The sequence below is a fragment of the Natator depressus genome, chromosome 1, assembly GCF_965152275.1.
Source record: "Natator depressus isolate rNatDep1 chromosome 1, rNatDep2.hap1, whole genome shotgun sequence".
In the NCBI taxonomy this organism is placed as follows: Eukaryota; Metazoa; Chordata; order Testudines; family Cheloniidae; genus Natator; species Natator depressus.
In genome coordinates, this window is record NC_134234.1 from 148,717,777 (window position 1) to 148,744,839 (window position 27,063).

The window sequence follows — 27,063 nt, forward strand, 5'->3', positions numbered from 1 at the left end:
AAATGAAAAACAGATTTTTAATTATTAGCTAATAAAGGACAAAAGAGGAGAAACAAAGTGTGTGATAAGGGTGTGGTAAACAGAGTACATTCTTTCTGACCCCAACGAGTGATGAAGGGAGCATGGCATTAAACATTGATCTCTTATGGATCTTCTTAAGTAAGTGTTATAAGGTGTCCAGAACCATGGTGCCCACATCACATAAATGTTTAAAATAAATCAAAATAATAAAAAAGTCATTAAAAAATGGTTAGAGTTGCTACACACAGAACTTTTCAGAGCCAAAGTCATAAAAGCAGGGAAATGAAAAGTTAAGCCACTTAATAGTATGTACCATACCCTCTACTCCTCCATCTACCTTACCATTATCGCAAACACTATACACCTGAGACCAGGCACCACAACCTTCACTCTGCAGATATCTCTTTAGCAAATATTTTCCCAAGTACTAGAAATTGTAGATGTGTAGCGCAGTAGCTGGCTGTGTTGGAAGAGGGCATTTGGCAAAGGGTTCTGTGCAGAAGGGTAGTTAAACGATGTAATGGAAAGCTAGGATAGGTTTAAGATTGTGGTTGTGGAACCCTTAGTGAAATTTCACAATAATTGGCCACCTCCTTTTACAGGAAAAAAAAATAAATAAAGAGAATCTGTGCCCTATTTTTGGCCCATGTTAGAAAGCAGTCCTAACTATAAAGTCCCTATCCAGTGCCACCATAATAATAATTAAAGACATGAAGATTTTATTTTGAACTGTATCTACAACATCAATTTTATTGTCTTTCTGAACTTTTTGTCACAGGCACAGACAGGAAAGGGATAGTCATCTAACTAACATTTCCCTCTTAAAAAGAAAAGGAGTACTTGTGGCACCTTAGAGACTAACCAATTGATTTGCGCATAAGCTTTCGTGAGCTACAGCTCACTTCATCGGATGCTTATGCTCAAATAAATTGGTTAGTCTCTAAGGTGCCACAAGTACTCCTTTTCTTTTTGCGAATACAGACCAACATGGCTGCTACTCTGAACCCTGATTTCCCTCTTAAGTTACCTTTTATGTTAGCTACCATTGTCATGGTAATGACATTCAACTGCAGTTTACAACACCTGTGAGGACTTCTCCCTGTCAACTTTGAGCAAGTAAATCTGTGATCATTTCTTCAATTTCTCTTTTCAGTAGCAACTTTGAATTTGTATCCATTATTCTCCAAAAATTTGGATTCAACCCAGAAGGGTTTTTTACCATCCCATTCCAATGTTGACAAATTTGCCTGTTGTCATCAACACAACATTGCCTCTGTATACAACTAACTTAACCCTCCCTCTGCTAAAATTCTCCATCTATTCCTTCTTCTGTTACCTCATTGTGTGAAAGCACCTCACTTTGTGTTTCTGCTTCTCCATCTGAAAAATAGGGTTAATATTTACTGTCCTCACAGGAGTTTTGTGAGGATAAATGATGTTTCTAAAAGTCTTTGAACATGCAAAACTGCTTTTTAAATCCTAAATATAATTACAATCTTCTCTTGGAACCCCCTTATTTTGCGCTTTCCCAAGTTCCAGTTCTCCAGAGACCAGCATGTGAAGTACACTACTGCTTGCTCCCTCACTTGTACAAAGAAATAGGACCACATCTTCACTATCCTCAAACAGATCATTCATTTTTGGATCCAGTTCAAAACCATTCTCTTTGCCTTTGTCCATGGATCTGTTCTAGCCTATCTACTCCTCTGCCTCTTCTCATCAAGCAATGACTTCCTCTCAGTTCCTTCATATAATCTCATCGTTAATCCTGAGTCTTATCTACATCACTTGCATTCTTGAACAACTTTCTTTTATCAGTTTTACGGTCTCTCCATATATTTTCAAATCCCATCTGAACATATCTTTTCTGCCTTGCGTGAAACTCTTATTTTTGCTTTTCCTCCACTATTATTTTTCATTTTAACTTTGTAATTGTATTATTTAATTCTAGAACGTGCATTTTCCATTCGTTTGCATGAACTACACCATTATAAAAGTTAATTTTGTAGTACTGTGTACAGTCCATGTAAATGTAGACTGTTTTAATTTATACTTAGCTCACTTTTTCTTACTTTAAATAATACCATTAACAAAGAAAAGTATTACAATAGGCAAAGTTAAGTAAAGTAGCAGACTGAGTTGTATACACAAAGGTTTTTAAAAGTGTATTTAAAACAACCACTTGACCTCTAGTTTTCCCTTGCTCTGAAGCCCGCTGTTAGAGAGGCACTGTGGTCTGGTCAATAGGGTACTGGACTGGGAGAAAGGAAACCTGGGTTTTGTTCCCAGCTCTGACTTACTGTATGAAGACTTGGGCACGTCACTTCAATTCTCTGAGTCTCTGTTTCCCTTCCCATCCTTTGTCTGTCCTGTTAGTTTAGTTTGTAAACTCTTTGGGACAGGGACTGTCTCTCACTATGTGTATGTATAGAGCCTAGCCTACCAGAATGGGCCCTGATCTCTGCTGAGGCATGTAGGTGGTACAGAAGTATAAATAATAGTAATAGGCTGCCAACGTACACTTTCAGTGATTTATCTGAGGTCAATCCAGACCTTTAATTTACTTATTTTTAATAGCTGAATAGATCTAAAATGAAAAAAGTATAAAAAAGGCAAATAAATCTTCTCAGACTGCAGAATCTTCCAATCATCCTGTAAACTAAACTTTATTCTAGCTAACCTTAACTAAAACATAACTGCTACCAGTGATAAAGTATCTGTCACTTTCCAAGTAATTTCCCCCCAGAAACAGACTAAAATTATCTAAGATCAATTATTTTATTTTAAGCAAATCTTAATTTATGTTTATTAAAATCTAAAACACCATAAGAAACAAAATCTTAAGTACAAAGCTATCCTTGCAATTATAGAGAACAAAGAACTTCAATTAGAAGTAAAAACTTATCTTAAATTTTATACCTACTGTTGGCATTTGTAATGGTAACTGATTTTCAATAGACTATTCTTCTAGGACTTTACAATCTCAAAAGATTTTCCAGAAACTACTGATAATGAACTAAGATAGCAGGTAAAATCACCTGAAAGTACCCTAATATTGTAAACAAACTTATGTGGATTATTATCAGTAATGTTTCTTGTTATATGACCACCAGCAGCAACAGAAAAAAAACCTGCAGTTTGAGAGCAATAGGAGACATTAGTGGAAAGTTTAATGCACACAATTTTCTTCAAACTCTTTGCAACGAAGCTTGAAATCAACACTTCAAAGACTCACATCTACAAAACCAACTAGATAAGAGCATTAGTAGAATTTCCTGAAAAAGCTATTTTCATTTCTTCTTTAAACTAGAGAGGCTTGCAGCATGGATATATGATAAATGAAGATAAAAATGAACCATACTTTTATATCAGTAACAAATGCTGGCATCTCTTTTTCAAATTATTTTTAAAAATGTTTACTTTAAGAGCTCATTCCTGTGCCTTATGCACCAGGGACCCAATCCTGCAAATGCTTGTACCCTAACTTTAAGCATGTGAGTAGTCTCATTCACTTTAGTGGTACTACTCAGGTGCTCAAGTTATACAAGTGCTTAAGTGTTTGCAGGATCAAGGCCTAAGTCCTATATTTGGTGCTGAGTAGTAAGATGTTTGGAGAGGATTCTGTAGAATTGCTACTACACCACTGATGAATGCCTGTAATCCTTACTAGCCAACCTCCGCTTACTGGCAAACCAATCTGCAGCTTGTCCACACCCAGACACTTTCATTGTTCAGTCCATATGTAACACACTTCTGGGGATACCCAGAGCTGTGGCCCACTGTGTTACCTCTCTGCCTCAGCGAGAGTGAGTTTTGCTGGAGATTAGACTGCCACACCAGTCTGCCTTCCTCATCTGCAAACTCCTCAAGGCTCTCACAGTCTCACCGAGAAGGCAACAATCAGTGAACTCCAGCCCCTAAGCTCCTCAGAGATGTTTCTCTGCAATGTGCAGCCTTTACCACTGTGCATTCACAAAAGATATTAACTTTTCTGCTCTCTTCAAGACATCACAACTTATTAACTTAACAGGGTAAATACACCCTTCCCTTCAAGCACAACACTGAATTGGTTTATAGTAAAAGTAAAACAAGTTTATTAACAAAAGAGTATGGATTAAGTGATACCAAGTCAAAGAAATAAAGGTAGAGATGGTTACAAGCAAATAAAAAGTATAAACCTGTCTAAAAGTCTATAACTCAATCAAGATAGTCTTTGTTCAAGATGACTTCTCTCGCATACAGTCTCCTTTACAGCTTTACACAGGCCAGTCTGGCCAGGACCAATCACAGATCAAATTGCTTGGTTTCTTTGTCTCCTTAAGGATAAAAATGGAGTCTTCCTCTGTTCCTTATATCCCCAAAAGGATTTCTTTGTTTTACAAGTCAGGAAGACCTTCTGGAGACTCAGTATCCTGGGTCTCTGGTGTGCAGGAGCCATGTTAATTCTCTTTCTCTTGAATTCAGGAACAGAATAACCCCCACTGGTTTAGCTTGAGAGCTTTGTTTACTGCTAATATGTAAACTGGGGTAAACTAACATTCCTTTGTCTAGGACAAACCTGTTTATCACCTTTACCAAGGCTAGGCTGTCTGGTCTTAAACATGTTCTAGTACATCATACAGAAGGAATTTGTAACTTCACATATCATGTTAATACATGCATTTTACAATAATATTAATAAACAGTGTCTTACTAGCTTTCATATGATACCTCACAAGGCACATTTTGTACACATATTATTGCACTAATACATAGGGTGTGGATTAGGGCTAGTAATTACTATTCTGAGCTGTGATTATTTTCCCCCACTAAGAAGAAGAAAAGCCAACCATGTTTTTAAAATGCAAAATCAAACCCTAAATGCTTAGCAGCAGAAAAATGAGGGGGGGAACATTTGCAATATATCAAGAGACGATAGGACCGCTTCTCTATTTTTAACTGATATTTGAAGAGTCTTCTAGTCAAGAAGACTAGGAAGAGTGCATTTTACATCCAAAGCTCTACAAAGGCAGGGGTTATCGGACTGCGCGACTGCTTCCTCATCGTGTTTGAAGTTTGGGTCTGCAAGTATATGAGGGACTGCAGCTCTGTCTCTCAACTTCTTTCTGCTTATGCACAATTTCCAAAAAAAAGCCTCTAAAAAGTGATGGGTATGAAAGGCAGGGAGCACGGATCTGTATTTCTGATGTATTTAAAGAACTACATTCACTGCTAAGCAACCTTTTTTAGAGAAAGACACCACTTTTGATTCAAAATGATATTATTAATAGAAATATAACAGTTCATTATTATAATTTAGGTTAATACAAAGTTGCCTTTTTCTTTTCTGAATGTAAGGAGATATTTACAACAGTGTTCATGTATATGACGCTTAGAGATTATGGTAGCTTACATGCTTCTATTTTTGCATGCAGACATTAAATAAACATATAAACTAGACAAAGAAATTCATAGGAAAACTCTGCTTTCTGTCCACAGTTGACAGTCACCAAGATTCTCAGAGAAGATGACACCTACTTATCTATAAAATCATATTTATTTCCTACGTTGTCTGTTTGCACAGATCCTGGAATGCAGCTTTATAAACTTTTATTTTGCTTCTAAAAATTTCATATTATTTCCCTTTATATACTGTTGGAAATATTTAAATACATGCTATAGTGATTTCTGCTTTGCATAGTGTATTTGATAGGACTCTTTCATAGCAAGTCGTAAACATGATTACTGTAGTGGGTTGTAAACGAAAGAACTATTTTGTCAGAAGACAAACAACAGTAGCCATCTCCAAGTATACGGGGTACATCTTCTTTGTTTCAAGGCACCCAGTGTGGCATTAATATAGTCCTTATCTTATTACATTTGGGAAATGTTTTATAGAAGTTATCTTCTTAAATCCCATTTCTACAATATGGCCTACCATTACTTTTTACCATTTACCATTTCTACAATATGGCCTACCATATTGAGAGAACCCATTTCTACAATATGGCCTACCATTACTTGTTCCTCTACATTATAACATTTTAGTAATTTGCAGAATATAATTAGTTGGTGCTTAACACCTTAAAACACTCCTTTTTTTTGCAACACGATTTCCCGTTTGTCAATACAGACCCTCAGTTTTGGGAGGTTAACTAGCAGTAACGGAGAGGTGGGTCTGCTCTCCCAAATTAGGCATTAGATCTGACTGCCAAGTCAAGAGAAAAATGCTGCATAAACATATTAATTTAATTATAGTTTGTAGAAATGCTTATCTTGTTGACAGACATTTCAATACGCAAAAGAGGCTGCTTTAGATGTGGCAAAATATTTTTTTAAAACATCAGGTACTGCTACGTGTTCTGATATTGATTCTCCTTTTAACTTATCTCCATATGATTTACCTGGAATATAAGATCTGAAAATTCCACTGCTAGAACCAGGAAATCTGAGAACCAAGAGGAGCTAGTAAACACTGGGTCCGTTGGGGCTGGAGAAGGGGTCTGTAACAGAGCGCCAACTCACCAGCACAGCATCTCCTGCTGGTTGTCCAGGAATTAGCTCGATTCCAGTCTTGGAGCCCCCCCTGCTGGCCGGTGTCTCCTTACCGGTACCTGCTTCCTGTGAATCCCCACTACCTGTAGCACTTCAGGCGCCGCGTTCCTTCCCGACCCCGGTGCCCCTTATCTTGGGGTGCTGCCCCACAGCAGTGCCCCCACTTCCTGGGTCTCCCCTCCCATGGGAACCCCAACCCCATATACCCACCTTGCCTCAGTGACTACTGCCATTCATCTCTAGCCCCTTCTCTCAGGGGTAAACTGCAGTCTGTAATGAACACTCATCACTGGCAAGGGGGTCGGACATGCTGCCTTTCTAACCCCAGCTGCCTCCCTGAAGCCCTAATACCTCCCCTGGCCTTGGAAGGACCTCAGCCTGGGGACTTACCAGGCCAGAGTTCCTCAGCCCAGCCCAGCCCAGCCCTGCCCTGCCCTAGATACCCTGCTTGCTCTCCCAGGCAGCCTGCTCCTCTCTGCTTCCCAGCTGGAGCAAGAGTCCCTTCTCCCACTCTCTTAGCCTGTCCTTTTATCAGGGCCAGCTGTGCCCTAATTGGGCACAACCTCACCTGTGGCTAACTACCCAAGCAGCCTCCCTTGGCTGCTTTTAATCCCTTTCTAACCGGAGCAGGTGACCACCCCGCTACAGGGTCCCATAAATAATATCAGCCCCAAATATATGGTACCAGAAGCGAGTGTGCTCACAACTCCTACAAAATCTGTTTGCTCTGATTTGGTACCAACAGCACTTACAGATCCCAAGAATGGGATTTATATTGACAATATTCAAAGAGCCTGTGATTTCCTATAAAACGGGTTGGTTTGATATTCTGAGACAGTATTCTCAGCAATTTTCAGGGATCCCCTTCTTTCCTGTTCTGAAACAATGTAATCACATCAATACTATTTGGTCTGCCATCAAAGAAGAATAACTTTAAAAGTAAGGCAAAATGTGTTAAATAATTTCTTCTATGTTTAAGCTATCAATGTTATTTTTGGTTTTGAAAAATAGGAGACACTTGACTGCTAACAGTGTTGCAAAAAGAGAGAAAAACAACAATCAAACAAAGCTTGAACTTACATAAAAATCTTTTGAGAATCAACCAAAGGACAAGCTCTTGTACACGTATACAATAAACATTTGGCTATGCATTATTCACAGGCACGTGGCTTGGCACATCAAATATGCATTTCATTTAAAAATGAATGATGATAGAGGTTTATACAGATTGATAATGAAATTATCCATAATAATAAACATACCGGTGTTTGCTGCATCAACAGTTTGTGATGTCTCTGTTGACAATTTCTGAAGGGCCTGTTCACCATCTGTCTCCTCCGGTGAGCTGTTATGTTGAGACTGCTGTTGTTCTTCAACTTCGGCAATAAATGAAATTATACCTAAAACAAATAGGTACCAGATGTTATATTAACCAGGACATTAGTTTTATAAGATTGTCTGCCAGACTTATATTAATGTTGCTGCAGCTCTGAACTAATAAAATATGAGGCAAAACCTAAATTCCAGGAGTCAGCTATCCAATTATAATTGATTGTGATAAAGAATACATCTTTGACGAGTTCAAGGAAATGAACCCTGCTTCCAAATTCTTTTTTTTTTTCTTTCTTCAAAAGGATAATTATTTTAGCAGCTTACACAAAATAATTAAAGGCCAGTAATAAGGAATGTAGGTAAGTTATCAAATATGGATAAGAGCTTTTAATAACTTTCTTTCCAATTTCATTTTTATGTATAGCTTAGAGCAGTGGTGGGCAACCTGCAGCCTACTGGGAACGGCCCGCGGGAAAGGCAAACCATGGCCACTGGGAGCTTCAGGCAGCCGTGCCTGCAGACACTCAGAGTGAACAAACTGTCTCGCAGCCTGCCAGTGGATTACCCTGACGGGCCGCATGCAGCCCGTGGGCCGCAGGTTGCCCACCACTAGCTTAGATGGACTCTGATTTTTTTTTAAATCACTGATCACAGTAATCTGGTTTTGCTGTTGCCATCCAATACACATAATTGCTTTGATTTTCCTGAGCAATTTTGTATGACTATCATACATTTTTGGGATTTAACTTGTTTTGTAATAGAATATTTAGTGACCATTAAATATCCAGAGACTGCAAAATTAGGCTTTGTTTTCTGCACTGGCAAATGACCCGTTCAGTTAAAAATAAGGAATTTTATTTAATCTTAAAGAAAGTACAAGCTCCAATACGTACATGGTTGCCTAAACATTTGAAAGAGCAGCTTGGAAAGACATAGGCTTTGTCACTTGCATTATGTGCGTCTAAATATGCACTTTAATCAACACATCTTCTTGAAAGGACTATATATTCCCTACTAATTGACTTTTGTCACACGCAGTATTTTATTAGATTCTAGAGACACTTAAAGCTGAAACAGGTCTACTAGTTGCACTTTTAGGTTAGGTTTCAGAGTAACAGTCGTGTTAGTCTGTATTCGCAAAAAGAAAAGGAGTACTTGTGGCACCTTAGAGACTAACCAATTTATTTGAGCATGAGCTTTCGTGAGCTACAGCTCACTTCATCGGATGCATACTGTGGAAATTGCAGAATACATTATTATATACACAGACACCATGAAACAATACCTCCTCCCACCCCACTCTCCTGCTGGTAATAGCTTATCTAAAGTGATCATCAAGATGGGCCATTTCCAGCACAAATCCAGGTTTTCTCACCCTCCGTCCCCCCACAGACAAACCCACTCTCTTGCTGGTAATAGCCCATCCAAAGTGAGCACTCTCTTCACAATGTGTATGATAATCAAGGTGGGCCATTTCCTGCAGGAATCCAGGTTCTCTCACCCCCCTCCAAAAACCACACACACAAACTCGCCTTACAACGTGCATGAAAATCAAGGTGGGCCATTTCCAGCACAAATACAGGTTTTCTCACCCCCCCCCCCCACACACACACACAAACTCACTCTCCTGCTGGCAATAGCCTATCCAAAGTGACCACTCTCCCCACAATGTGCATGACAATCAAGGTGGGCCACTTCCAGCATAAATCCAAGTTTAACCAGAAGGCCGGGGGGAGGGGGGGGGAGGAAAAAACAAGGGGAAATAGGCTACCTTGCATAATGACTTAGCCACTCCCAGTCTCTATTTAAGCCTAAATTAATAGTATCCAATTTGCAAATGAATTCCAATTCAGCAGTTTCTCGCTGGACTCTGGATTTGAAGTTTTTTTGTTGTAAGATAGCAACCTTCATGTCTCTGATTGCGTGACCAGAGAGATTGAAGTGTTCTCCGACTGGCTTATGAATGTTATAATTCTTGACATCTGATTTGTGTCCATTTATTCTTTTACGTAGAGACTGTCCAGTTTGACCAATGTACATGGCAGAGGGGCATTGCTGGCACATGATGGCATATATCACATTGGTGGATGTGCAGGTGAACGAGCCTCTGATAGTGTGGCTGATGTTATTAGGCCCTGTGATGGTGTCCCCTGAATAGATATGTGGGCACAGTTGGCAACGGGCTTTGTTGCAAGGATAGGTTCCTGGGTTAGTGGTTCTGTTGTGTGGTATGTGGTTGCTGGTGAGTATTCGCTTCAGGTTGGGGGGCTGTCTGTAGGCAAGGACTGGCCTGTCTCCCAAGATTTGTGAGAGAGTTGGGTCATCCTTCAGGATAGGTTGTAGATCCTTAATAATGCGTTGGAGGGGTTTTAGTTGGGGGCTGAAGGTGACGGCTAGTGGCGTTCTGTTCTTTTCTTTGTTAGGCCTGTCCTGTAGTAGGTGACTTCTGGGAACTCTTCTGGCTCTATCAATCTGTTTCTTCACTTCCGCAGGTGGGTATTGTAGTTGTAAGAATGCTTGATAGAGATCTTGTAGGTGTTTGTCTCTGTCTGAGGGGTTGGAGCAAATGCGGTTGTATCGCAGAGCTTGGCTGTAGACGATGGATCGTGTGGTGTGGTCAGGGTGAAAGCTGGAAGCATGTAGGTAGGAATAGCGGTCAGTAGGTTTCCGGTATAGGGTGGTGTCTATGTGACCATTGTTTATTAGCACTGTAGTGTCCAGGAAGTGGATCTCTTGTGTGGACTGGACCAGGCTGAGGTTGATGGTGGGATGGAAATTGTTGAAATCATGGTGGAAGGAGAGTGGTCACTTTGGATAGGCTATTACCAGCAGGAGAGTGAGTTTGTGTGTGTATGGGGGTGGGGGGGAGAGAAAACCTGTATTTGTGCTGGAAATGGCCCACCTTGATTTTCATGCACGTTGTAAGGCGAGTTTGTGTGTGTGGTTTTTGGAGGGGGGTGAGAGAACCTGGATTCCTGCAGGAAATGGCCCACCTTGATTATCATACACATTGTGAAGAGAGTGCTCACTTTGGATGGGCTATTACCAGCAAGAGAGTGGGTTTGTCTGTGGGGGGACGGAGGGTGAGAAAACCTGGATTTGTGCTGGAAATGGCCCATCTTGATGATCACTTTAGATAAGCTATTACCAGCAGGAGAGTGGGGTGGGAGGAGGTATTGTTTCATGGTGTCTGTGTATATAATAATGTATTCTGCAATTTCCACAGTATGCATCCGATGAAGTGAGCTGTAGCTCACGAAAGCTCACGCTCAAATAAATTGGTTAGTCTCTAAGGTGCCACAAGTACTCCTTTACTTTTAGGTTATGCACCAATTTTTCAACTTTTAACTTGGTATATCAATCAGCATATGGCGTAAGGTTTTAAAATAGATTTAATGTTTGCCTCTTGTACCTTTCATAAAAACTGTTTATTTTGTTGCATTTAGGCTTATTTTACCATACTCTATAATGAGACATTATACTCTTTAATATTCTTAGTGTTCATTTGAAATATGTTCCACAGGGAACTTTTTTAATTGTATCTTATTAAGTGTCTGGTGCATTACATAGCTGGGCAAAATATTCATAGTAAAATTTATTTTTATTGAGTTCTTTTAGAGTTCATGAAACATTTGGGAAATTGGGGCAGCTTTATAAAATTTCCAAAGAAATTTCATGAAAAAGATTGTTGACTATTCTGATGCCTAACACTATTCTGTGGCACAATTCTGCGTTTTACACTTTTCTTTTTTTCCCCTCAAATTTTGAGCTGAGTTGGTTGGTTGTAATGGATCACATCAGCCAGGTGATATTGATCTGGTTCCCTGATTGAGTGAGCTAAACACTGGAGTGTGAATTTGATATTTGGTCTCCAGAGGTCAAAATGCCAGTGTAGGTTAAATCTGAGGAGGCATCATGTTACAGAGCACAAACAGTGAAAGACAGACCATCCTACTGTAAGTACAAATGTGGAAGTCTCTATTCCTGAAAGATGTCAAGAATTCTGAGCAAAATTCAGTGGGAGAAAAACGTAAACATAATGTAAATGATAATTGGGTGTTGTTTAGGATTCTTTATTGTGATTTATTTATGATTTATTAGATGCCAAATACAGTGACAGTTCCTCAGTCACCAAAGCAATTCTTCATTAAACAATCATCCTGGTTAACAAGGGATGTGCAAGTAGCTATTACATAATAAAATAAATAAATAAATTACTATCTATAACAAATGGAAAAATGGGAGATTGACAGCAATGAGTACAAACTAGCAGCTAGTTAAAAATCTATAGCCAGTAAGATTAATGACAATAAGAAGAAGATCTTGAAATATAATAAGGAACAAATGAAATCTTAACAATGGGATAGGTCCAATACTAGATAAAGATGGTACAATTGACAATCATGATGTAGAAAAGGCAGAAGTATTCAATATATATTTCTATTCTGTATTTGGAAAGTAGCAGGATCGTTTTCCATGTGTTGCAATGATAGTAAAATACTTTCTATTCCATCAGCAACTAGCTAGGATGTTAAACAGCAACTATTAAACATTTTAAAATGAGCAGGAATGGATAACTTGCACCTAAAAGTATTAAAATAATTGGCAGAGGAGCTCTCTGAATCATTAGTGTTAATTTTTAACAAATCTTGGAACACTTAGAAAGTTCCTGAGCATTGAAATGACGCTAATGTGCAATATTTAAAAAGTAAATGGGATTAGCACAGTAACTACAGGCCCATTAGACTTGAATCTGACACCAGGCAAAATCATGGAAAGATTGATATAGTTACTTTATCAGTAAGGAATTAAACAATGGAGCCATAACTAATGTCACAACACTATTTTAAGGAAAATAAGTCTTAGAATCAAAGAATATTAGGGTTGGAAAAGACCTCAGGAGGTCATTTAGTCCAATCCCCTGCTCAAAGCAGGACCAACACCAACTAAATCATCCCATCCAAGGCTTTGTCAACCCAGTCCTTAAAAACCTCTAACAATGGAGATTCCACCACCTTCTTAGGTAACCCATTCCAGTTCTCCACCACACTCCTAGTGAAATATAGTGTTTCCTAATATCCAACCTAGACCTCCCTTGCTGCAACTTGAGACCATTGCTTCTTATTCTGTTATCTGCCACCACTGAGAACAGCCTAGCTCCATCCTCTTCAGAACCCCCCTTCAGGTAGTTGAAGGCTGCTATCAAATCCCCCCTCACTCTTCTCTTCTGCAGACTAAATAACCCCAATTCCCTCAACCTTTCCTCGTAAGCCATGTGCCCCAGGCCCCTAAACATTTTTGTTGCCCTCCACTGGACTCCCTCCAATTTGCCAACATCCCTTCTGCAGTGAGGGGAACAAAACTGGACGCAATACTACAGGTGTGGCCTGACCAGTGCCAAATAGAGGGGAAGAATCACTTCCCTCGATCTGCTGGCAATGCTCCTACTAATACAGCCCAATATGCCGTTGGCCTTCTTGGCAACGAGGACACACTGCTGACTCATATCCAGCTTCTCGTCCACTGTAATCCCGAGGTCCCTTTCGGCAGAACTGCCGCTTAAGAACATAAGAACATAAGAATGGCCATATTGGGTCAGACCAAAGGTCCAACCGGCCCAGTATCCTGTCTACCGACAGTGGCCAATGCCAGGTGCCCCAGAGAGAGTGAACCTAACAGCTAATGATCAAGTGATCTCTCTCCTACCATCCATCTCCACCCTTTGAAAAACAGAGGCTAGGGACACCATTTCTCACCCATTCTGGCTAGTAGCCATTAATGGACTTAACCTCCATGAATTTATCCAGTTCTTAGCCAGTAGGTCCCCAACCTGTTGTGGTGCATGGGATTCTTCCTTCCTAAGTGCAGGACTCTGCACTTGTTCTTGTTTATTTCTTTTGGCCCAATCCTCCAATTTGTCTAGGTCACTCTGAACCCTATCCCTACCCTTCAGTGTATCGACCTCCGCCCCCAGTTTAGTGTCATCTGCAAACTTGCTGAGGGTGCAATTAATCCCCTCATCCAGATCATTGATAAAGATGTTGAACAAAACCAGCCCCAGGACCAACTCATGAGGCACTCCGCTTGATACTGGCTGCCAACTATATATCGAGCCGTTGATCACTATCCACTGAGCCCGACGATCTAGCCAGCTTTCTATCCACCTTATAGTCCATTTATCCAGCCCATACTTCCTTAACTTGCTGGCAAGAATACTGTAGGAGACCATATCAAAAGCTTTGCTAAAGTCAAGATATATCACATCCGCCGCTTTCTCCATATCCACAGAGCCATAGAAGGCAATCAGGTTGGCCAGGAATGACTTGCCCTTGGTGAATCCATATTGACTGTTCCTGATCACCTTCCTCTCCTCCAAGTGTTTCAAAATGGATTCCTTGAGGACCTGCTCCATGATTTTGCCGGGGACTGAAGTGAGGCTGACCAGTCTATAGTTCCCCGGGTTCTCTTTCTTCCCTTTTTAAAATATGGGTAATATATTTGCCTTTCTCCAATTGTCCGGGACCTCCCCCGATCGCCATGAGTTTTGAAAGATAATGGCCAGTGGATCTGCAATCACATCAGCCAACTCCTGCAGCACCCTTGAATGCATTAGACCTGGACCCATGGACTTGTGCACGTCCAGCTTTTCTAAATAGTCTTTAATCTGTTCTTTCACCACTGAGGGTTGCTCACCTCCTCCCCATACTGTGTTGCCCAGTGCAGCAGTCTGGGAGCTGACCTTGTCTGTGAAGACGAGGCAAAAAAAGCAGTGAGTACTTCAGCTTTTTCCCTATCATCTGTCACTAGGTTGCCTCGCCCATTCAGTAAGGGTCCCACACTTTCCCTGACCTTCTTCTTGTGCTAACATACCTGTGGAAACCCTTCTTATTATCCTTCACATCCCTTGCTAGCTGCAACTCCAATTGTGCCTTGGCCTTCCTGATTACACCTTTGCATGCTTGTGCAATATTTTTATACTCCTTCCTAGTCATCTGTCCGGATTTCCACTTCTTGTAAGCTTCCATTTTGAGTTTAAGCTCATTGAAGATTTGACTGTTAAGCCAAGCTGGGCGCCTGCTTGTCGTCTTGTCAAACAAGTTTGATATTTTCTTTGATGAGACTAACAGTTTGGTTGATAAAGGTAACTATGTTGATACAATATATTTAACCTCCTATCAAACATTTGCTTCAGTCCCATGTGACATTTTGACAAAAAATAGCACTAAACAAATCAATGCATCCCATATTAAATTAGTTAAAACTGGTTATCTAATCAATCTAATAATAATTTTACATGGGAAAAATCACCCTCCTGTGAAGGTGTTTCTAGTTGAGTCCCACAAAGATCTAATGCTGTTCAGTATCTTTATCAGTGATCTGGAAGAAAACATAAAATCATTGCTGTAAAATTGCAGATGATACTATAATTGGTGGAGTGTTAAATAATGATCAGAACAGGTCAATTACACAAACTGATCTGGATTGCCTGTTATTTGATTGAAAAACATGTGCTTAATACAGCCAAATGCAAGCTCATACATCTAAGGACAAAGATTTTAGGTCAGGCTTACAGGATGGGGACAGGGTCCTGGAATGGGTGACACTGAAAAGGCAATTAGGGGCAAGGTAGATAACCAAGTTAATGGGAGCTATCAGCAAGATGCTGTAGCTAAAATGGTCAATGCAAACCTTGGAGGCACAATCAGAGCAATATGGAGCAGGAACAGACAGGTAGTATCACTTCTATATACCGCATTAATAGAACCATTACTGGAATACAGCATAAAGTTCTGGTGAACATAAGTCAAAAAGAATGTTGACAAATTGAAAGGGTACAGAAAAGAGCTACAAGAGTGATTCAAGGACTCGAAAACATGAAAGACTTAAAAAGATCAGTCTATTTAGCTTATTGAAGAAAAGGCTGAGTAGATCATAATCTAAAAGTACCTATATGTGGAAGAGATTTCTGAGAATAGACAGCTCTTTAATCTAGCAGACAAAGACACAATGAGATCCAGTGGTTGGAAGCTGAAGCTAGAGAAATACAGACTGGAGTGGAGATAAAATGTGCTTTTTTAAACAGTGAGCGTAATTAACTATTGGACAACTTTCACAGGCATGTGGTTGATTCTCCAGCACGCGCAGTATTTAAATCAAGACTGGATGTCTTTCTAAAAAAATATATCTCTATTTCAAAACAGAAGTTACATGTTTGATTCAGAAATTATTGGGTGAGCTTCTATGCTCTGTGTTATGCAGGAGATCAGACTAACTGATCATAATGGTCCTTTCTGGCCTTAAAATCTATGAATCTATGAAAGCTGCTGGGAATGAAGAGAAATATAACAAAATATTAAAGGACAGGAGGAACAGTGTCATTGTATGAAAACATATTTTAAAACACTAAATAATATCTGTATAGTTAGAACATAAGACCATACGAATGGCCATATGGGGTCAGACCAAAGGTCCATTTAGCCCAGTATCCTGTCTTCCGACAGTGGCCAGTGCCAGGTGCCCCAGAGGGAATGAACAGAACAGGTAATCATCAAGTGATCCATCCCCTGTCGCCCATTCCCAGCTTCTTGCAGAAGCTTATTTACTTTCTCCACACCAGTCATAATTTTATAGACCTCTATCATATCCCCCCTTAGTCATCTCTTTTCTAAGCTGAAAAGTTCCAGTTTTATTAATCTGTCCTCATATCGAAGTCATTCCATACCCCTAATCATTTTTGTTGCCCTTTTCTGAACCTTTTCCAATTCCAATATATCTTTTTTGATATGGGGCGCCCTGATCTGCACACAGTATTCAAGATGTGAGCGTACCATGGATTTATATAGAGGCAGTATGATATTTTCTGTCTTATTATCTATCCCTTTCTTAATGATTCCCAACATTCTGTTTGCTTTTTTGACTGCTGCTGCACATTGAGTGGATGTTTTCAAAGAACTATCCACAATGCCTCTGAACAAAATAACAACAAAAAAGAGTAGGAAAAGCTATAGAAAAAGTGTACAAATGCTATACCGAAAAAGCTCAGTGTCTCAGTTTTTATTTATTATCCAAACTCACCTTCAGGTGTAACCATGTTTTCATTTTACTCATAAGGATTTGTTAACCTTGGACCCTTTTTCCCTGTTTTCTAAGTATTTTTCTTGACTTTTATGCCATATATCTATTAAGATATGAACTGGGTTTTCAAAATATAATGGCTGGGATTTTCAAGAGCTTTCATTGTTGGATTAACTCTGCACCCATGAAAGTCAACAGTAAGACTCCTATTGAGTAGGTGCAGAATTAGGCCAATACTGAGTGTTTTTGAAAATACCACTATTTCTCAGCTGTCCTTCAGCGTATGTGCATTTCAAAACAAAAATACTAAATACTGCACTACGAGTAGCAACTGGAAAAAATAGTTCTTAAATACACATTAAAATGGAAGGAAAGAGCACAATGAGATGGTTCTTTTCCTTGTCAGATCATTCTTTAAGATGGTCTCTTGGTAAAAATATCATTGCTATTTTTTTAGTTTTAGGATGCAATATAAACCTTTTGTTCAACCGCAGCCCACATACTGATGCAGCAATTTAGTTTTATATTATTGCAAAAGAAGCAATCTCTCTTTAAACAGACAAAGACGGTTTTATTTCCCATTAAAACCGCATTGGCAGCATCATATCTCACAATATGAGATTCATTGGCCATATACAGTAATACCGTACACTTTAGTGAAGTGGAAAATATTCAACTTTTTTCCTTTTCTATAAAATGGACTACACTAGCTGAAGGATTTATGGGCAAAAAAGAAATTCTCTGAGCATGATTATTTTCTAGTTTTAAAGAGATAGTAAAATCCATTACTCTGCTCACAATGTTCCAATATATTGTCTGAAGACAACGAAAGAAAGCTATTTTGTGCTGGAATTTATCACATTAATCTGAAAATATGTGGAATGTTTAGCTAGTGGTTTAAATACTACAGACATGTTCTTAATGAGTGTGACTGTCTTCTTAAAGATATAGTACAATAGCCTTGAAACAAATATTCAATGTGCATTAGAGCACTCTTTCAGTAAATTAGCTGTTACCACTCAAGAAAGAGATCTTGGAGTCATTGTGGAGAGTTCTCTGAGAACATCTGCTCAATGTGCAGCAGCAGTCAAAAAAGCAAACAGACTGTTAGGAACCATTCGTAAAGGGATAGATAAGAAGACAGAAAATATCATAATGCCACTATATAAATCCATGATATGCCCACACCTTGAATACTGTGTGCAGTTCCGGTCATCCCATCTCAAAAAAGATACATTAGAATTAGAAAATGTACAGAGAAGGGCAACAAAGTGATCAGGGGTATGGAAGAGCTTCCATAGCAGGAAATAATAAAAAGACACACTTTTCAGATTGCAAAAGAGATCACTAAGGGGGGGCGGAGGGGGGATATAATAGAGGTCTATAAAATCATGTGGAGAAAGTGAATAGGGAAGTGTTATTTACCACCTTCACGTAACACAAGAACCAGGGGAGACTCAATTAAATTAATAGGCAGCAGGTTTAAAACAAACGAAGTACTACTCACACAATGCACAGTCAACCTGTGGAACTCATTGCCAGGGGCTGTTGTGAACGTCAAAAGTATAAGTGGGTTCAAAAAGAATGAGAAATTCATGGAAGATAAGTTCATGGGGATCACTTGATAATTGCCCTGTTCTGTTCATTCCCTCTGAAGTACCTGGCATTGGCCACTGTTGGAAGCCAGGATGCTGAGCTAGATAGACCATTGGTCTGACCCAGTATGGCCATTCTTATATTCTTAGGAGTTCTAGTCTGGTTTTAAATTAATAATAGCTCTGATATATATAGCTATGTCTTTGGTCAGTGTGGGAGAGAGGGACAAATCCAACCGGTTTTCTGAAGGATGCTGTGAAACCAATTTACAATGAATTTGTATACAGAGAATCTTGACTTAAATAAAAGCGAGTGAAAGTTCCATATTGCTTCTGTAAACCTCGGTTGCTTGTTCGGAACAGAAGCTCTCAGACTTCCAACACAGGCAAACAAGGAAATTGAGAGTGTGTTGATACCTGTTGCCAGACTAATGTGTACAGCCCTACCAAATTCATGGTCCATTCTGGTCAATTTCTTGGCCAGAGGATTTTAAAATTGATCAATTTCATGATTTCAGATGATTTGAGCATGAGCTTTCGTGAGCTACAGCTCACTTCATCGGACAATATGCTATGCATCCGATGAAGTGAGCTGTAGCTCACGAAAGCTCATGCTCAAATAAACTGGTTAGTCTCTAAGGTGCCACAAGTACTCCTTTTCTTTTTTCTTTTTACGAATACAGACTAACACGGCTGTTACTCTGAAACCTATGATTTCAGATGTTTACCTCTGAAATTTCATTGTGTTGTAACCATGGGGATCCCAACCCAAAATAGGATTGATGGTGGAAGGGTCTGCAAAGTTGTTGTGCGGGGGGGGGGGGCAAGATTGCCACCCTTACTTCTGTGCTGCCTTCAGAGCTGGGCAGCAGCCTCTGAGCTTCTGCAGTTACAGGAGGTTCCTGGAGGTGAATAAGATCTCCCCTATGCTGCTGGGAGCACCCAAACCGGGGGCTCCTAGCTACTAGTCCAGACCAGTGGCAGATTAAGGCAGGGGCCCCAGCAAATTTACCTTCCCTCCCCACCCGCAAAAAATGGGTGCCCCAGCCCTGGAAGAAGCCCCAGGGGTGAAAGCCCTAACCTGGTCACCCAAAGCCCCACCAGGAGCTGTGGAGGAAGAAGCCCCAAGCCTGGGTGTATTAAGCCTGTCTGCAGCCACAGAAGCTGAAGCCCTGAACCCCAATCTCTGGCTGCAGCTGTGGAGTAGAAGCCCTGAGCCCAGGCTGAGGGTTTCGGGCAGAAGCTCGAGGGGTGGAGCTGCGGGGAGTGGAAGCCCTGAGCTCAGCACCCAGAGCTACAGCAGGAGCCACAGGCGGAGGAAGCCTTGAGCACAGTGCCCAGACCCCCTCAGTACGCCCTTCGGCCCGCGCCACTTCCCGCCCCCATTGGCCTGCAGTGGCGAACCGCGGCCAGTGGGAGCTGCGATCGGCCGAACCTGGGGACGCGGCAGGTAAACAAACTGGCCTGACCCGCCAGGGGCTTTCCCTGAACAAGCAGCGGAACAAGTTTGGGAATCACTGCTTTAGGGTGTGATGAACTACAATCTATACTGCTTGGCACAGCCATTCCAGTGAGGAAAAAATGTTAGTCCGCAGCCACTCTGGAGTAGCAATAGCCGCTCTCTGTTTCTGGAAGGCCTACTCCTGAGAAAAGATGAGCAGATCAAATGCCAGCATCTTTGCACAAGGAATCTTCAAACATTAGGGCTGGGTGTGTTCCTAATAGTATTCTTGGCTCTTCTGGGCCCTTTTTTTTTTGGACACACTTTAAAGGGGAACTTCAACAAAAACACCATTACTCATTCTGTGCAACCCAACTATAACTATTTAATACTTTAGAAAAGAATATTTGGAAATCACTTTATAAAATCTAAATGAAATTAATCTATTACTTAGGAATGGATCACAGGGGACTTCTCTCTGGAGCCAGAACACTGTACGAACTGGTTATTAAGTCTTATTTCTACATTAAGGCAAGTCTATGACTACAATTAATTAGAGTATATAATCTTAGCTCAATCTTAGAATATTTCCAAAGAGATCTTTTAAGAATGAGCAAAGCCTGAAAGGACTGACTTTAAAACTGTGTCCCTTTTCAGCACAATAATATTAAAATAGGAACCTGGAAAACACAAGAAATGTAATTTTACCATTGCAATTTCATGTGTAACACAATACACCCAGAAAAAAGGATGTTTATATGTAAAAAAAAAAAACTGAACTGCTTTTGCTCAGAACAGCAGTTTATATCATAAGCAGCACTTCATATCAAGTATAAACTGCAAAATGTATTTTAAAAGTACATAAAAAAAACTACACTAAAAGAATACTGAGGTTGCAAAGTCAGGCACCTTTAGGTTATAAAATACTAGAATTAAGGCTGCTTGTGCAGCTGCATTATGATACAACTTTTAATTACACAGTATTTTTTTCCAGAGGATCAACAGTGCCACTCAATAGTGCTCAACAGTGCCACTCAAGAGTAGCTGTTCAATATTTATTTTTTTCCTCATCATTCAATGTGTGGCCCCACGCATTATTTTCAACACATTATCCAAACGCTGCACTGCACCCAGAATTATTAATTTCCTGGTAGACTTTTTAATGGTGCTTTCATTGTAGTATCTTAGTTCTTTACAAAAGTTAATGAATTTATCTTCATAACACCCCTGTGAGTAGTATTATGTCCATTTTACACATAAAGAACTGAGACACAGAGATTAAAGCCAAAATTGTCATAAGTGTCAAATAATTCTGGGTGCCCAATTTGAGATGCCTAATTCCTGATTTTTGGAGTACTTAGTATTTTATAGCACTTTATATGTTCAGAGCAGATCTCCCATTGACCTTGGTTGCAGTTACGAGCAGTCAGCCCCTCTGCAAAGTGTTTCAAGTTCAGTACTCAGAAAATAAGGAGCATACTGTGGCTACCTGTGAAAATTTTCGTTTGCATGACTTGCCCACCATCACATAGGAACTCTGTCACTGAGGCAGGGATAGAATCCAGTTCTCCAGGGAAGTATTCTATTGCCTTAACCAAAATACCATCCTTTCTCATGCCCGTCTAAATAGGCAGACTTTTAAAATAAAATTAAATAAATTTTAAAAAATAAACACTACTAAACACCTCTTTCTCCTCTACACAAAGCAGAGAGAAAGAACTCATGGCTCTGTACTCACTGCTGAGATAGTCATAAAAGAACTTAGGTGGAGTTGGGTCCACAGCTCATTAAGTAACTCATATCAAACATTCAGATCTGCTAGGATCATGCATAAAGCTACAAAAGTCATTACTTCACAATGGGTTGTGAAATGGCGCCATAGGGGTACGCACAGCCTGAGGGAGGAGTGACTCTGTGTTGCCAATACTGGAAAGAGAAATTTCTATTTACAGTCTCACTTCTGTTACTACGCATTTCAGATTGTATTCAGTAGAGAACTGATCATTACTATGGCATTCTAATATTATCTACAATTGCTGCTACGAAGATGGTTAACACTGAAGTCAGATCCACATTTTTTTAAAATTGTCATTTATTCTTGTAAAGAAAAATTCCCCGCCCAAAGGAAAAAATGGGAATTTTCCTTTCTGTTCTCCTGCAGTTAAAGTAAACAATAGTCAGTATTGATGTCTTATAATAAAATACTAGTATTCAGTACATACTGATGCTAAATCATTTGACAGTCAAATTAATTATAATATTAATAATATTAAAATGACCAATCCCAAAAAATCAATTATAGCTGAAGAACTAGCAACAATTACAGTTAAAGTTGCACAAAAGCAATTCCATTGCAATCCCTTGATTTCAGTCACCATTTGCTTTCTGAAAATGCCAAATATTGGACTTAAATTTTCTAGATATGGTTCCTGCCTGAAGTGAGTATTTCTGGAAAATGAGAGCAAAAAAAGGTTCAGCCATTTTCCAACTTTTATTGAACAGTACTCGCATTGACACAGATGGGAGCAATGAGTTTAAATTTAGCAGGCAAATAGTTCTCTTAAAAATTACAAGAAACTTAACTGCATATTAACATATTTGATTAATAAAACATGCTAACTAGGAGCCTGACTAGCCAGACAAGCAGCTGAAGTTCCTTCACTTGTAACTGTAGAGAAGAAGAAATAGAGGTGGTCAAGCCGCTCTTCCCTTATGTAACTTGTGGTGCTGAACATTTAGCGCCACAAGATGGCTCTTGTACAATCCTCAATGGAAAATGTTTTAACAGAAGTTGGCAAAGGTAGGGCCCTTCCCAATGGCAGGAATATCTCCACACCTCCTTAAAGGTTTCTTTAATATGGCCAAGTAATAGGCCTTTCAAACCACACATTACATATGCACAAGAGTTGAATAACATCATTATTTTTAATAATTACAGCTGAACATTCAGAAGGACTATGCCACTGGAATGCAAGTGACTAGTTTAGCCCAAAAATGCAATACTAAGGAATGAATTAGCTTTACATGGTGAAATATCAGGCTCCTGAGGCAAAAACTTTTCTATTACATTGAAAACCTGCACATAAAATATTCAGTGGCATATATACAACGAGACAGGGCTCTGTAGAAATCCTTGTCTCATTCACCAAGGTACACAAGCTGAGGAAAGTGTATTCTCTTGCTCAGAACACAATAAAGCAGGAAAGACACAGGATATAGACGTATTTAGATTCTGCTATTCAAACTAACCTAAGTGGGGTTTATGAAGAGAGGAATGGTTTATAGATTTGTACTTGTTTATTATTATTATTAATAAAAACAACAGTATAAAAACTGAACTTTTTTTTTACCTTTAAATATTCCTCGTTTCCATGCATATACATTCAGAGTGTAAGCGGCTGTGTCATCAGCTTCTACAGTGAGGTTTGGAGTACCAGCCACCATTGGAAGATCTGAAGTAACCTAGGAAGACAGATTGCACACAAAAAAATCAAATACATCCTTTCAAACAGCTTTGAAAAGTAACATGAGGTACAAACAATACTGTAAGTAATAATAATATCTGTTCTTATATAGCACTTTTCAGTATTAGATATCAAAGTGCTTTACAAAGGAGGTATAAATCCTAGTCCTTCCACACAGTCTTTGGTTGACTGTAAAGTGGAAGGAATATGCACAATACAAGAACTAGCATCACATACAGAAAGTATCAGGTATAAATTCTGGAGCCACCACTCAAGTTATATAGCATGAGATCATTAAGTCAGTCAATGGGACTACTTAAGTGTAAGGAAGGAATCAGACTTTCAGTCTTTTGCATACATTTCCCTGAGAACAAAAATAGGTGTAAATAACATCAAATACTAAATTTACTAAGGAATATTTAAAATAGTGTTTGTTAATATTCATTCTGGAAACTTATGCATTATGTAAAAAATAACCAGTAGTATGTTTTTGATGTTATATGTCTATAACTTAGGTGGAAAGGCAATTAATTGAATAAGAACTGAAATAGCAAAAGATTACTTTAGATAGATATTAACTTTGCAGACCATAATTATTTTTACAAAAGTACAAGCTCACAGAGACCATACTGCAAAGTCTGCTCACAGCCAAGAGTCACTGAAAAATTAAGTCTAGTGTTCATAATGGATTTGGAAATACAAACTTTTATTTGAATTTTCCAAAACTCCTTGATCTTCCCTCTAACTTTTCTAAAATCTGCCCCTTGCTTTCCATCGCATGTTTGCTGGAAGCCAGATTGCCAATGTAATCATAGGCACCGAGACACGTTGGTGGTTAGAATGTTAGAAATACCTAGATATGGTAGACAGACTGCATAAAGTGTGGTGCCACATGCCATGGTTTCTCTTACCTTAACTTTTGTAAATTTTCTCTCTAGGCTCCCTGACTCTTCCCTCTCCAATCCAATCACCATTTCATAAGTAAGGATCCAATTCTGTCATGGAGGTCACAGGCTCCGTGATGCCAACGGACATCCATGACTTTGGCTTCAGCCTGTGGCAGCGGTGGAGCTGAAGTAGCTGTTTTTTTTGACTGCTGCTGTGCATTGACCGGATGTTTTCACAGAACTATCCACAATGACTTCAAGATCTCTTTCTTGAGTGGTAACTGCTAATTTAGACCTCATTACTTATATGTATATTTGGGATTATGTTTTCCAATGTACACTACCTTAGGTTGATCAACATTAAATTTCAGCTGCCATTTTGTTGCACAGTCTCCCAGCTTTGTGTGATATTTTGTAACTCCTCACAGTCAGCTTTGGACTTACCTATCTTGAGTGATTTTGTACCATCTGCAAATTTTGACACTATTAACTCCTTTTTCCAGATTATTTATTGCATATATTTAACAGCACTGGTACCAGTACAGGTCCTTGGGGGACCCCGCTACTTACCTCTCTGCACCGTAAAAACTGACCATTTATTTCTGCCCCTTGTTTCCTATCTTTTAACCAGTTACTGATCCACGGGAGGACCTTCCCTCTTATCCCATGACTGCCTACTTTGCTTAAAGCCTTTGGCGAGGGACCTTGTCAAAGGCTTTCTGAAAGTCCAAATGCACTATATCAACTGAATAGTCCCTGTCCATCTGTCTGTTGACCAGTGGTGCAAGTAGATTTTAACTCTTACCGGTATGGTACCAACCCCTCGACCCCACCCCCACTCACAAAAAATGTTCGTTCTGTGACTAGAGCCCTGTGCAGATACAAATTTATCCCACAGATGCGGATATGCATGGATAGAAATTGGTATCTGCTCTCACGGGAACCTCAGCGGCAATAGGAGCAGAATGTAGGGTACCACTCCCATGGGCCAATGCCCTGCCCCGGCAGCTCCTCTGGCGCGGCTGTACTGCCTCCAGCCCCGCCCCCAGCCCTTCCACGCAGCTGCGTCTCCTGTCCGGGGTCTGTACAGCCCCGCTGGAGGACAGCAGTGGGGTGGAGCTGGGGGCAGTACAGTCATGGTGGAAGAGCTGCCGGCGCGGGGCACTGGCCCCTAGAAGTGGCGGCCCCACATTCTGCTCCTTTCGCCACTGTGGTTCCCGGGGGAGCCCTGCGGTTCAGCGGACAGGGCCGGCTCTAGGTTTTTTGCCACCCCAAGCGGAATGCCACCGAAGCAAAAAAAGGGCCGGAGTGCCGCTGAAGCAAAAAAAAGTGGGCGGGGGGCCGGAATACCGCCCCTTGAAAAGTGCCTCCCCAAGCATGTGCTTGGTTTGCTGGTGCCTAGAGCCAGCCCTGTCAGCGGATACCGGTATATGGTATGGCATACCTGCCCATACAGTCTTACTTGCACCACTGCTGTTGACCCACTCAAAGAATACTAATTGATTTGCAAATTGATTTCTTAATTATTTGCTCCATTATCTTTCCGGGTACTGAAGTTAAGCTGTCTGGTCTGTAATTCTCTGGGTTGTCCTTATTTAACCTTTTTATAGATGGGCACTATATTTGCCCTTTTCCAGACCTCTGGAATCTCTCCCATCTTCCATGACTTTTCAAAGATAATCGCTAATGGATCAAATATCTCCTCAGTCAGCTCCTTGAGTATTGTAGGATGTATTTCATCAGGCTCTGGTAACTTGAAGGCATCTAACTTGTCTATGTAATTTTTAACTTGTTCTTTCCCTATTTTAGCATCTGATCCAACCTCATTTTCACTGGCATTCACTATGTTAGACGTCCAATCATTACTAACCTTTTCGGTGAAAACTGAAACAACAATTATGTCAGAATCTGAGGTTCCACGTTAAAAAAACAAAAGCTTTTTGCCCTCAAAGCTGAAGATAAAAAGCTTGACAATGTGAACTCAAAGGCAAATAAAAAAGATCCCTAATTTATTATTTTAACATGTCATGATTTTAAGCCAATCTCATTATTTTTTGGAGGCCTGACTCATAATTTTGAATGCTTCGATACTGTAGCACCTCATTATCGACTTTAAAAATATCAAAAAATATTAAGACTTATAAGAGGAATATAAGTAGCTCACATTGGGTCAAATCCTGGCTGCATTTAAATCAATGGGAGTTTTGATGTTGACTTCAATGGGGCCACGATTTTTACCCTTGAGCTTGAATTATTTTTACCCCTCATCCTTTCCTCTATCTGGTTTTTTATGTTTGTTTGATGTAGACTAAGATTTTGAAGGGGGCGGCAGAGCCTCTTTTAAAATCTCTGTAAAAGGTCCTGCAGAATTATGACAGTGTATAAATACTTAATACATTAAATAGTAAAATGATAATATAATTGAGTTTTGAGCTAAATCATTATTCCAGTCAGAAAGGCTCGATGGTACTTTTTCCAGCTCTGTTAATTATTTCAGTGCTGACTGTACCCAGCTTGTCAAGCACTCAGGTGGAAGACTTTCCAAATTCAGCAAAGATTATTGTTTCAATAGTAAAAGCATTAGCTGCTTGGATCCATTTTTTCTTCCCAATTGTTAGCATCTTCTTTCTAGTCAATAAGCTTTATTTATATTTTCTGAAGAAAACAACAAGCCTAGGGTTATCTTGCTTTTGGCACTAGAGCCATTGATTGGT

At 39.8% G+C, this 27,063-nt stretch overlaps 1 protein-coding gene across 1 annotated transcript in view; it reads right to left on the minus strand.

Annotated features, from left to right (window-relative positions):
* The window catches only part of CFAP47 (cilia and flagella associated protein 47), a 635,949-nt gene that overhangs the window by 231,786 nt on the left and 377,100 nt on the right, over window positions 1-27,063 (minus strand). Inside the window, exons 49-50 of the mRNA XM_074968655.1 lie at window positions 23,349-23,460; window positions 7,818-7,955 (exon numbers count right to left, since the gene is read on the minus strand). Coding sequence (XP_074824756.1) covers window positions 7,818-7,955; window positions 23,349-23,460 — 250 coding nt within the window. The remainder of the gene's footprint in view (window positions 1-7,817; window positions 7,956-23,348; window positions 23,461-27,063) is intronic.